At 39.2% G+C, this 14,069-nt stretch overlaps 1 protein-coding gene across 6 annotated transcripts in view; it reads right to left on the bottom strand.

The window, feature by feature from the left end:
- Window positions 1–14,069, bottom strand: part of Acvr1 (activin A receptor type 1) — a 130,208-nt gene that overhangs the window by 58,632 nt on the left and 57,507 nt on the right. Inside the window, exon 1 of one of the 6 annotated variants that reach the window (XM_004629905.2) lies at window positions 3,031–3,116. The exons of 4 other annotated variants lie outside the window; for them this stretch is intronic. Coding sequence is in view for 1 of the 2 variants with exons in the window: in XM_023713674.1 (XP_023569442.1) it covers window positions 2,844–2,875 (32 nt within the window). In the remaining variant the exon portion in view is untranslated. Of the gene's footprint in view, window positions 1–2,843; window positions 2,934–3,030; window positions 3,117–14,069 lie in introns of those variants that run through there. One more of the 6 variants, XM_023713674.1, reaches the window with a different exon arrangement.

The following is a 14,069-nucleotide window of genomic DNA, read 5'->3' as shown; positions in this document are numbered from 1 at the left end:
ACAGGATAAATCCTGAGGGGACTTGACTGACCTTATCAGATACAAAAGTTATATTTTTTGTTGTATAGGTCTTGCTTTATCTTGGTCTTAACCATCCAGCAGAAAAGTATAAAAATGAGGTATATAAAGTAAATACTAATATGCTGAGCTGTAAAAGGCTCTAGTCAACAACTTCTGCAGACAACTCCCTACTATTGTGGACTAGTGGACTGTGTTGGATTGTTTTGCTGAATTCAAGCACCTATAATATTTAGATGCCAATAGAATACCCATCTCTGACAGGACTGAACTGGAGAGGGGGGATAGAGAGGAAGGACCATTTTGTATTTGTATATATAGAATAGTTAGGATAGTTGTACGGCTGCTTTTGCTTCGTTCAGTGAGAGGAAGGATTTGTAGTAGTAGTGTTTGGACGGGATATCCTGGCTGCTTCTTGTGCTGTGGATGGCCACCGAGAAGATAACAATGTGCAATGTATGAATTATTGAAAATGTCCTATTAATCAGCTTGGAAATTGTCTCATTGATATTTGTTTCTCAATAAAATAAAATAAAAAATACCCAGTTCTGGGAAAAAAAAACTCCAACTAGTTTGAAGATAACATTAGGACCAGGAGATGCTCAGTGGAATACACACTTCCCTGGCAAGCGCAAGGGCCTGATTTCAATCCCCAGTTCCACAAAAAAAAAAAAAGTTGTATTATTTAAAGTACATACAGAAAATCCAGTTTTTCCCATGTCAGTGAAGGAAAAGGTCCTTGCAGAACACCCAAGAGTCCCAGAGACCCCAGGTACCGCTGGGACACATGCTGAGAACTGCCTTACCCTTACATGCTCAAGTCTTCACTCTACCAAATCACTAAATGGTACCAGATATTTTAGATCAAGCATTTGCCCAATAGCTGACAAAATGTTACATTCTACAATTTCAGAAATCTGATTAACTTTTCTAACAATAAGAATGCACTAAATATTTTTAAATATAGAAATATTTCATATATATAATATACATATTTTTATGGAATATAAACTTATAATCAGAATATATTCACAACTGCTCATCTTGCTGATCACCAACTGTCAAAATTCCTATCTGAAAAGTTATAGAACACTATGAGCTGCAGAACATGCTCTGAAGGGGATTACTTTGGCCTCTAATGTACATACCTCTCCCTTCTATTCTTGGAGAAGACCCTCATTCCCTGATAACTAATGTTACTTCTTGAGATATAAGGAAAATAGTTATTCAGAAGAGGGCTGGAGATCTCCAATCTAAAGCTCCCTTATTAAATCAGTCATCTCTCGTAATGCCTCAGACCTACACTCCTGGGAGATAGAACATTCCCATGATACTCTGCTAAAAACAGTCACCAGGCCACAGCCAAACCACTTACCAAATCCCATGGTACTGTTCTAACTCCATTTATAGATCAGACAGAGGGGAGCTAGCATTTAGCTCAGTTTCTAACATGCATGAGCCTGAGACCATGTTTGGTGCTTGTCTTGCTCACCACGTTAAGCTGGATAAAGCCACAGATACTGCATTCTACTACTCAAAACTCCTTTTGATAATGGTCACAGAATAACCAAAAACTATAATCCAATGTATGTCTCTATTCAATTTCTGGAACCCATGTTAAGCAATAACGATTGATAAACTATGATATAGCAATAAAGGATATTTCTAAAATCTATACTTAACAGCACACAACTCATTATCCATGATATAGAAAATAAGGAGAACATTTTCATAAAATGTTCATTTGTCTAGCCTAATAGTCCATTAGTTTGTCCATTCATTACATATATAACTTATAGAATATGAACTCATTAAACAAGGACTTTCTTGAGACATTTCGCAGCTTGATCTATAATAATCTCTGGGCTAAAAAGCATGCTGAAAGAGCCACTCAATCCCCCACCCAGGCCTGAACGACTGCACACCATCCATTGACGTTCCCCTATAACCTGTGCCTGCTCACACTCACAGATGCCCTCCACTGTTCCCTGACATGTGTTCCTTACTTTCTATCTCTTCATTCAGTCTGTTTCATGCCTTCCACAGTGAAAAAGAGAATCATTCTTTTCAATTTAAAAGTCAGAGGCAAAGTAGAAAAACAATTAAGAGGAATTCTGTTTTCACTTAGTCATCTGTCAACACTACATTATTAGCAGCATAACACTAGCAGCATTTACTAGTGAACCCAGCACTGTATTAGGTATCAATATGATCTCATTCAAAATCCCTTCCTAAAACACTGTACAATAAATATTCATATTAACCCTGTTTTACACATAACATCTTGGATGGGTAGAAGTAACTAACCCAAGGACACAAGGTCAAACCCAAGACCATCTGACCAAGGTTGAACGTCTTAACTAACTACCATCCTATACAACCTTTACGAACTGAACAGCCAGACAATTCAGCAGTTCAGCTCTGTTACGTTTTACAATTTATCCACAACTTAATTTATCCTGAGATTTAAGAACTCTGATTTTTCTCAGACACAGGAAACAGTCTTCACTCATGGTTATTTACTCACCCTTCAATTATGCCCATTCCATTTCTCTAACCTCCAAATTAATTCTATACACTCTGATCTCCAACTACCTTCCCTCCTCCCCCAGCTTTCCAGAAGAAAAAATGTTAATGTCAAAGACAAACACAAGCTCCTTGAGACTGAAAGTGGCTTCTCACTTTCACCAACTCTACTCCCTAAGTTTTCAACTTTCTTTTTACTCATACCTCAAAATAAAAACAGAAATTACTATAAGGGATATGTGGGTAAGTTATACCTAGTTAGACAAATTCTAGACACAAAAATTTGAAGGCATACTTACAACCACCTCCACGCAGGACCAAAACCAGCCATTACATCTGATTAGATAATATGAGGAAGTTCTCTCTTTTAAGCTTGGTAGGTTAAGAGCTAACCCAAGGGCAGCTTGCTCCAAAGTACCTGGGGCTCTGGGAGGGGTGAGTTGTTAGTAATAGCTGCACAGAAAGACTAAACTGAAGCCATCATACCATATAAGTTAAGTCAGGGTCTCTTCTTCAGTTCACAAATGACCTGTGAAATATTTTTAACACCACACTCTGTCTGAACTGGCGATGTCTGAACTGGCGATGTGCAAGTTGCCAGGGCAGGGTTTTATATAGACTTCAGGGCTTCTGGTGGGGTGTTACTTTCAGAAAATTAGCATGTAATTTGATCTCTTGTGATAGATGAATACAAATAGATCCCTAGACACGTCCTACAGAAATGAAAACCAGGCTCTGGATCGGTTGGTTCATCCTGTGGTTAGAGGAAATAATTACAGATTATTTCAGGAAAGACAGGGTTTTGCCTGAAAGATTTATACTATGAGCATTCCAGCTTTAACAGATGGACCCAAGATGTGGTTTTGTAAAATGAGAAATAAAACACAATATAATCTGTAAAAAAGCAAAGGGGAAGAAGGAATAAGGTTTGATTGAATGCAAGTTTTAGATGGGGATGCCATGCAAAATCAAAGAATCCCCAATAAATGTACTTCAGTTGCACACAGGACAAAAATCCACCTAATACAACAAATAAAAGCTGAGCTAACGTTCTGAGAATGCAAAATATTCTGACTGCCCATTTCATACCTTATTGGTACTTCAAAACTAGGTTTTATGTTAACGTGCTTGGCCACATGGAAACTAACCCTTATGTTAGGCTTCATCCTCGGGGTCAAATAGGAAGGGCGCTCCTGCTTTGCTTCAACTGAAGGAATCCCATCATCTCCCAGGGGTTTTATTACTCTCTTCTCTACTGCTTAGGGTCCTGAGTCCCTCTCTGTTCAGTTTGCAGATTGTACTGAAACATTCTTTTAATACGGAAGGCCCTATTATTTTCTTCTACAAAACTCTTCTAGGTTGGTAGCTCTTGATCCACTTGCAGCCTTGCATCTCAGCCAGGCTCTGTGGTGCACACTGTAATCACAGGCACTTGGGATGCTGAAGCAGGAGGGTGACAAGTTTAAGGTGAGCTGGGCAACTAATCAATACTCTACATCAAAATAAAACTTAAAAACAGGGCTGGATGCTCACTCAGTAGTAAAGCAACCCTGGTCCCCATCCTCAGTGCTACAAAAAATAAAATATAAATGAATCTCACTTCCTCCACTGGTCCTCAGCTAGAGCCCACATCTGCTGTCTGTCTTACTTCTAACTGTTCGTAACTTTACATTTACCCTGTAAGCTACTGGGTGATACTGATATCCCTCTTGTTACTCCACAGGTGGGTCTCCCAGCTGCCCAACTGTCCTAATTCTACGACTGATATGATCAACCTGTAACAACCTGTAGTGGAGGGAATGAGATGCAGTAACACCAGGCCCAGGCGAGAAGAACTGCCCATTTACAGCAAGATAACTCAGCGGACTAAAGCACCTGCTTAGGCAAGCGCAGGGACTGGGGTTCAATCCCGGGCGCCACACGCTGCACCAGCCCTGCCCCCTGGGTGGGCTGAGTTCAGGCATAGCTGTACACCTCTATAATCCCAGTGCTGGGGAGGCAGAAAGCAGGAGGATCACCACAAGTCCGACTTGCGTAGTGAGACCCTGCAACATCCATTTAAAAAAAAAAGAAAGAAAAGACCTGCCCGTTCACTCTCAGTCTCATAGCACTCCATTCTCATGCTTCCAGCCCATTCCTGTCTGGCACAGGTCCTGCCTGTCCCCTGCGTGCTATGACCCTACCACATCCTCTCCAAGACAAGAGGATGCCTCCCCGCGCCTGGCAGCTACAACGCACACTCCGTATTGATCAAACACATTAATTTTAACTTCTTAGTCTATGCTGCACTTTGGTTTGAGTGCTGAGAAGTGAAATTTAAGTATCATACAGCCTGGCAAGGAAGTAACTAAGGGGTGGGGGGACTTTGTGACCTCAATTTAACATAGTAGCAACCAGTAGTATATGAGATAAATTAAAAGAGAACATTTGTAACTTGGATTCCAGTTTTCAAGGGTGTCATCCAAGAGAAGCAGCCAAACAAAAAGATGGCTGGCAGACGCTGGGTACACCAGACAACTCCCTGGTGGACAATAGCCCATTTGGAAAGCACTGCTTGGATTTCTCATTCCAGACACCAGCTGATATGGCCAGAGCCCTCCCTAGTGACCTCTAAGATAGTTTTTGTAGCTTCAATACATCTCCTGCAAATCAGAAATTGACATATTATCTCCCCCAAAGTCTTCTAACAGTTATTGATGCTATTTGGAAAGCCATGCTTCCATGACTATTAATAACCTTCAGAAAGAACCCTGAGGAAGTGTCAAGAGAAAACTAGATCTGGCTGATAGAAGCAGGGACTCAATCAGGGGTTACAGCTAGAAATTAGTACTTTCAAAGGGAGGGGTGAGGGGGGAGATGAAAACTGTAACATCTTCTGTGTTAGATGGTATCTTTATAGGAAGTATAAAACAAAATATTTAGCCAATGAATTCAAGGGCCGTAAGTCAAGAAGTGTGGTCTTTACAGAAAAAAGAACTATTTTAAAGACTCAAGTTATTAAAATAGCCCAGCACTAACAACTATCTGTACACCAATTATTTCAAAGAATTTACCTACAAAACTGACATTAGTAACTTTTATAGTTATTTACACCTTCGCAAAGTTATTCCAAGTGACAAATTAAATAGCAATCAGATCAACCTACTCTAAATAATGGAATCATTAATTAATCTTTAAAGACTTTCCTCAGTGGTCTTTCTCCCCTTCCCTCCCCTAACTAGAAAGCAATTAATGGAATTCTCTCAAAATTTAGCTTGAAATACGCTTTTGCCAGTCAAGCAACTAGAACAGAATCAGATAATTGTGGTATGACTCAACAAATGCACAGCTGTTCATTTAAATATATCCATCAAAAGTATAAATATGATCATGAGAAAGAAAAGAAGCCATGTACCAGGGTCAGCACACAAACTGAATGGGTTAGCAGCCAAGTAACCACAACAGACAACAAGGAGACAGGGAGACAAGGCGGGCAGAGTTTCCAGATGAACACAGGAGAAAGAGAGGCTGTCCAGCCAAAACACTCACCCAAATAGGACCACACAGTGAAAAGCTAGTTAAGAGCACTGTATTAAATGAGGAGAAAGATACCAAATTTTAAAAACATATGATGACCCCAAGTGCAGAGGTAGAAGAAAGCCTACACGGCAGAAAATGAGAAATCCCACTTATTAAAAACAAAGCAAAGACCTGAGGCAGAGAAAAACAGGAGGAGCACAAGTCCACCCCTCAGTTCTCAGATCCAGCCTTCCAGTAATATGATTACAAAATCATCACAGAAATCTGGAAATGCCACCAAACAACCCAAATTATGGACAGTCCCCAACTTAAAGAGTTTTCAATTTTTCAATGGGGAGCATAGGAAACACATTCAACAGAACCCATATTTGGAACTTCAAGTTCTGATCTCTCCCCGAGTGAGAGGTAAGTGTTAGGATCCTCTCCTTTGGTGCAGGGCAAAGGTAGCTGCAGCATCTAGGCAGACACAAAAGCTTCAGGGCAACAATCTGACACTTCACAGAGGTCCACATTGCTAAGCTGTGGCTTATGCTAAGACACCTGTCTAAAGACATTTTTAAGTTACATTATTTACAATTCCCAATGGGTTTATCAGAACATAATCTTGTAAGTCAAGGAGCATGAGTCCATCCCAAGCAATATTCCTCTTTGGAAGGTTCTACACATTTCAGGCTATTTCTTATCAGGAGGCAAAGAAATGAAAGAAAAGAAAACCGTGAGAACATGGAAATGGGAGTGCCTCTGCCCAGCATTCCAGGTCCTTCCTTCCATCTTCCTCAGGGTTGGGTGATGAGGTCCACCAAGAACTTGACAAGCAGAGGCACTCAGAAGACTTCAGTGCCTGTCTTCTTTTTATGATGTTCAAAATAATGACAAATGAAAAAAGATTCAATCCATTACTATAATTTTCAACTTTCTTTAAATCAACAAAACCTATTTCTTTCTTTAGCAATGGGGAACCTAGGCACATGTGTCATATAGTCATACTGCTCTAGGACCATCCATATTGGCCCCACTTTTAGACACTCTTTCATATTATAACAAACATTAGCAAGTTCAACAATCATCACATCCCTCAACTGAGTCCTCCTCTACCTGTCCTCTTCATCCTTCTGCAAAGAACATTCTAGAAGGGCCATTTTACACTAGCTACCTCTGTAGCCTCCTTTCACTCCTTAATCTACAATGTTCTGACCAAGTCAATTCATTGCAACATCCCTTGTGGAATTTCTAACTCTTTTCAGTCTTTACCTCAGCTCCAGACTCAAGAGATGCTTTGTCAGTTTCATTCTCCAGAGACTTTCATCTATGATGAGGTTTAGGAACCACCCTCCCTCAGCAATTCATCTGATGCCAAGAGTGATGAGGTGTTTCACTTTTCTATTTTATAGAACAAGGGGTACCAATAATTCCCTTTGCCTCTGGGTTCTTCACTAGCGAGGGTTCAAAGGTTCTACTCTCTGAGCTCTTACTACTTTGGGTACCCTGGAAGGAGGACTCCTCCTCTGCCACAGAGCCCTTAAATATTGGTTTCCCTCAGGTCCAACACCTCAATATGCTATCCATTTTCTCAAATTAGGGTCCACTACAGGCCACCAAGATAAATTCACCAGGATGAGGGAGGAATCACTCATTCTTTGTTGCTCCCTATTCCCACATGTTCTTTAATGCCCTCTTCCCCGGGTCCTTTCAATTTTTTATAAAATTAATCATTGAATTTTTATTATATTTGAAGTTATATAAAAACAGAAAAGCATAATAACGCCCCTTTTTACTTTCTAATTTCATAAGTAAGTCTCCCCTGTCCTATTCCAAAACTACACAATTGTATTTTCTCTACTCTGCCCATTTTCTTCCTGAGGTATTTTAATGAGAAACCCAAATATCAATTCTCCCACAAATTGTCTGATAAGAGCTGCTTTCAAACAGTTACAAATCCAGCAAGATAACTTAACAAAAGGGAAATCATTCTTTCTCCAAATATTACCTAAAATCTAGTTAATGTTTATTTCTGGCAAATATTCAGCCATAAACAAGTCTACCACATAAACACACCCCCAGTAAGAAGGAAGAAAATGGGAATAGCATACAAAAAATGTTTTTATTGGTTTTCCTCCGATGTAGGGCCTGGTGCTAGTTTGTGGCAGTAGTGAGACCACTCTATGTGCAATCTAGAGAAAACAAACACGTAACTACGGTCTGTTTTAATTCTACCGTTCCTTTTTTTGAGAACCAAAATTCTCTGTGCAGAATAAAGGAAATATAAATGTAACACAGAAAGGATTAAGTAAAACCTTTTAAACTGAATTCAAATTGGTAATACATCTGTGTGAAATATTATTCATACATATAATTTCAGGTACTAGCCCTAAAAAGGTTTTATTATAGTAACACATCCAGTAGTAATGAACTTATCTGGTACCCAGATTGTGATGTTAAAATACTTTTTCCCACTAAAGGAAAGAGAAGCTAAACTGAGCCATGAAGGTGCAGTCACCAAAGTCCTGTCACTATGAAGCTAGAAGACAAACAGCTAAATCCCTCAACAGATCACCTGGAAGGGGGAGGGGAACTAGGGGATTATGACATTGTATTCCCAGGACATAAAAAACTAAATTACGGTGCTAGGTACAAACACTTGGGGGATCAATCCCCAAAGAAAGGTAAGAGGGCAAGTACAGTGAATACACTAAACACTATCTCTTGACATGTATCAAAGTCCTAAATAGTATTTACCTTACAATAACTAAGTTATACACACTTCATCTGTAATATGTTTTATTTTGCAATGAAACAGGTAAAAAGTCAAAGACAAAAGCTGAACATGTGTTGTTATACACATACACACAGATATAGGAAGTAGTAAGTATGGTGCATAACATATAATATTTGCAAAAATTTGTCTAGATGTGTGTTCCAAACAAGGTCATATAATATTGAAATATCACCTCTTCTTTCTTTGTTTTCTTTTTTCTTTGGTACCGAGAATTGAACTCAGGACCCTGCACTTGGAGGTGCTGTGCCACTGATCAATATTTCCGGCCCTTCTTCTTTATTTTCAAAATAAAACTTTCTTCAAGTTCTAAGTTTATTTTTAACTTAGAAAACTTAGGCATTCAAAATAAGTATCAATTTCCAAATCAGAATCAGGAACTTAATATTTTTATTTTTTTTCCATAATTTTATTGAGAAACAAATAGCAATGAGAGAGTTTCAAATCAAATTGGTAGGACAGTTTCAATAATCAACACATTGCATACATTCCTCCTAGTGGTTAACTGCTGTACAAGATGCAGACATGATATCCTATTTACAAACACCATTAGAACAAATCCCTCTACTCATTAAGAGAATGTAACTATATATCTATCCTAACCACTTTGAATACACAGATACCAAATGGACATTCATCTGTATACCCTTTTTTTGTTAAGAGGACCTTAATATTTTTAAAAACATTAACACAACACTGTGCAAGCTATTTCTTCCTCAAACCTACCTAAGTTTCATGAATCAAAGGAGAAAGAAACACTAGATCTGTGTTTCCTGAAGGAATTACACAACACTATCATTAAACAGGAAAAATGTACCGTAAGACTGGAAAGCCTCCCCAACAAAATTTACTGTATAAAACTCAATAATAATGCAATAACAGCTTTATTCCTTAGAGGAAGGAGGTGGTGACTAGACAAGATTATTTCGAAAGTTTATATTTTAAAGGAAAAACAAGTTGAGTACAGTGGTGTGTTCCTATAATCCCCAGTTACCTGGGAGGCTAAGGCAGGAATATTGGAAGTTCAAAACACCATCTCACTTGGTGTGGTGATGCGCACCTGTAATCCCAGCACTTGGGAGGCTGTAAACAGGAGGATCACTGCAAGACCAATCTACACAGTGAGACCCTGTACACCCTGTCCTAAATAAAAAAAAAAAAAAACCTTAAATAAATAAATTAATAACCTAATTTAAAAAAATAAATAACCAATGGCTGGGGATTATAGTTCAGTGGTAGAGCATTTGCCTAGCATGCATGAGGCCCTCGCTTCAGTCTCCAGCACCACTAAATAAATATATGCAAAACAATAAGCATGGAATTTCTGGGAAAGGGTATCTTGGTTTTGTTTCAATAGGTGTTTTGTGTTTTGTTTTATGGAGACAGGGACTTGCTATTTAATTCAGGCTGGTCTTGAGCTCACTATGTAGCCCAGGCTAGCCTTAGCTTTATAGTGATCCTCCTGCTTCAGCCTTCAAAGTGCTGGCATTACAGGTGTATACCACCATACCCAGCAAAAACCAATCATGTGCCAGCCCCGCCCCCGGGGCACACTGAGATGGCAATTGAGACTGGGCGTGGTGGTGCGCATCTATAATCTCAGCTCTTGGGAGGCTGTAAACAGGCGGATCACTACAAGTCCGATCTAGCAGTGAGATCCCACCCCGAACACCCTGTAGACCCTTCCCTAAAATACAAAAAAAAAAAAAAATTAAATTTGAAATAGTGCAATTTGGGTATATGCATAAGTATAATAATAAAGGAAACTGACTGGATATACCAGAAACATACCAATACACACATGGAAATTAACAGTATAAAAAGAAAACTGGAAAAAAAAATCAATAAAAATGGAATTACTAGGCCAGCCCCAGCACCTACTGGACAGCCAAGGGCGAGGACACTAAGGGTCAGAGAGCAAAGACACTGGCGACACCACAGGGAGATCTTAGGATGACTAGCCGATGCCTGGAGGCTGCTGATGCTGCGCTACAATTCCTCCTTCTCTTTCATGAGCACCAGATGACCAGCGAGAGTTCTCAGCCCAGCCTCCCCGGCAGCTAGACCAGTCCGTAAGACTGGGATCTCATTAGTGCCAGCATGGGGATGACTGCAACTTCGAATGACTCGTTCCCCTCTGCTTTTTGCTCTCAGCAGACAAGATGCGACCACGCAGATAATCACAGTGGCAGTCACCAGAGCCCCAGCACAGGAGGAGCCTGGCCTGGGTGCCCAGTGGATATGAGGTGTTCTGCTGAGCGCTTTGCTCACACTGGGATTGTTAAGTAAGGAAAGAATCAATTTCTATGTTCTTTGAACCATAGCGCATTTTGGTCCACTGCTGGCAGCAGCTCGGCCTTACTCTAATTAATACAGGACCTAGAGAAAAATTGATCATACCTACTAACATTCCAGATGAATCAAATAATTAAATCTAAAAAAAGAACCAGCATCACACTAGCAGGAACCAGGAGATAGTTTTTAAATCAGTAACTGGAAAAGGTCTTTGAACTGATACATAAGCCACAAAAGGCTTGATTATGTATTTGTTTCTACAAATCTATTTGTTCATCTTCTATTGATCATCTCTTCCACTAGACTGGAAGTTTCATAGAGCAAGCATCAGCATCTGTTTTCTTCACTAATGTACAGCTAGATGCCTCAACAGGTTCCTAACACATACAAAACATTCAATAAATGTCTACTCAGTGAATAAACTCACAAATTTATACAAAATATTTAGTAATTGGTATAACAAAATATTTTATTTTTATACAAATGACCAACTGGAAAAATATAAATAGCACACATGAAAAGAAGAAAAAAGAGGGTATGAGCTGTTAATAAAACTCAGGATTTTAATCGCTTCTCGGCCTTTTGGCTAAGATCAAGTGTAAAACTCAGGACTTTGAAGTCAATCTGGTGGCACACACCTGTAATCCTAATACTCTGGGAGGCTGATGCAGGAGCATCACAAGTTTGGGCAAAGCCTGGGCAACTTAGTGACTTAATGAGATTCAATCCTAAAAAGGGAAAAATAAAATAAAAAGAGGAGGGAGGTATAGCTCAGGGCAAAGACCTTGGGTTTAATTCCCAGTGATAACCTGCCCCCTTAAAATTCATTATTGTAACAAGAAATAAGAATTCAATAATAAAAGTCAATAGCACAATGGGAAAACAGACAAAAAGAACACAAATATAAAGGTGAACTATAAATCCAAATGGCTCCAACACTTATAAAAAGATAGCCACTGTCAATCAATATAAGAAAAATTAAAGCTAGCAAATTAAAGCTACATGTAAAACTGACATTTTTCCCCCTTTTATTTGAAAAAGAAAAAAAAAAAAAAACCCAAAAAACTATTGGTTTGTCACTCATACAGTCATTGGCAAAAGCAGGAGGAAGCAATGCTCTCATGCAGGGCTGGTGAAATTTATGACATTTCAAGCTCTCTGGACAGAGTAAGAGAGCAATAAATTTCTATCAGAGTTAAAATGTGCATACCCTTTGACCCAGAAATTCTACTGAAAGTGGATCCCAGATATGCTCACTCACGGCTGAAATACAATATACAGAAGATTATTCCCTATAGCCTTGTCCATGATAATAAAAACTAGTAATGATCTCTGCACACATCGACATACTACTAGTTAAATAAATTAAGCAGCTCTTTACAGAAGAACCCTAGGCATCCACCGAAAATGACTGCGGCACTAATATGGTAGGAACCCAAAAAACCTTATTTCAATGAAAAAACACAAAAGTTATACATTGTTTCTATTTGTATAAAAAAGGTAATAAATTATAGGTTGTATTTCTGTACGTTATACACACTCGGAAAACAGTGGTTACTTAAAAGGTAACTGGGTACTGGGGGGACAGAAAAAGGCAGACCTTTTTTTTTTAAGCCCACACCTTTTGTCTTTTAAATGGTAGAGAGCTTGCCTAGGAAGCACAGGGCTCTGGGTTTGATCCCCAGAACTGCAATAAAATAAAATAAAGTTGCACAAATACTGTAGGAATTGATTACATTTACTTTCTAAAAATAAATACTTTATGGGGCTGGTGAGATGGCTCAGTGGTCTAAAGCACCTACTTAGAACAAGCTTAGCAAAAAGCACAGGGACCGCGGTTCAATCCCCCAGCACCACATGCCAGCCAGAACGCCCCCTGGTGGGCTGAGCTGGCCACACACACACACACACACACACGCACAAATAAATAAATATTTAAAAAAAAATAAAATAAAAAATAAAAATAAAAATAAAAATAAATACTTTATATAATAAAAAAAATACAAATCTTCGTTCCCAACACGAGATATCAGAAGACATCTCTCGTAATTCCGACAGTCAGCAATGTTAAGAAACAATTGAGCTAAATAATTGTGACCCTGTTTCATACTTAAGAATCTCAAGAGCTAACAATTAACTACAGCCATCATCTCTTCCCCTGAAATAAATACACAAAATAAAGTCAGTCTCTTACGGGCATCCTGTTATTCATTACTTATTCACCTGCATACCACCTTACGTGGACATAGAAATATCTCAAGATTCTCAAAGGATAGGGTCAACTACAGTTATATATTAACACAGACTCCAGAAAAAGCAAATTTTGACATAACTAATACCTCAGCAGTAGCCCAAAGCACTACATGAAGTGCCTTGGAAAATGTAAGTTCAGGGCGGGCGAGATAGCCTAGCAGACTGCTAAGGCAAGCGCAGTGACCATGGTTTGATCCCTAGCACCATATGCGCCCCTGGGCATGCTGAGCCAGCCACCAGACCCTGCACACCTATAATTCCAGCACTGGGGAGCCTGAAACAGGAGGATCACTGAGTCTGAGCTGCGTAGTGAGACCCTGTAGCAACTACATTAAAAAAGAAAATGTAAGCTCATATCCTTAAGGACTGAAGATCCCGTGTCAACAAAGATAGCCGTGGTTTGTTCTCTGATGTGAAAGGTCCTCCTCCCCACTGTGGCACTAAATCACAGGCTGACACAAAGAGAAAGGGGCGCCCATGAGGACTGCTTACTGCTACACTGCAGCCACCTAAGCAATACTAAGCAGGCATTACTTACACTAAAATTAAGTTCTGTTTAAAAGGAAAGGTGTCCACAGCATATCTACTAGAGGGATGAAACAAACTGTAAAACAAAATCGTACAACTGTGATTCCAACAAACTTTTTATTTTTATTTTTATTTTTTTTTATTTATTTATTTATTA

This window comes from Octodon degus, unplaced genomic scaffold (genome assembly GCF_000260255.1).
Source record: "Octodon degus isolate 3935 unplaced genomic scaffold, OctDeg1.0 scaffold00032, whole genome shotgun sequence".
Classification (NCBI taxonomy): Eukaryota; Metazoa; Chordata; class Mammalia; order Rodentia; family Octodontidae; genus Octodon; species Octodon degus.
This window is presented reverse-complemented; position numbering and strand designations above follow the sequence as displayed.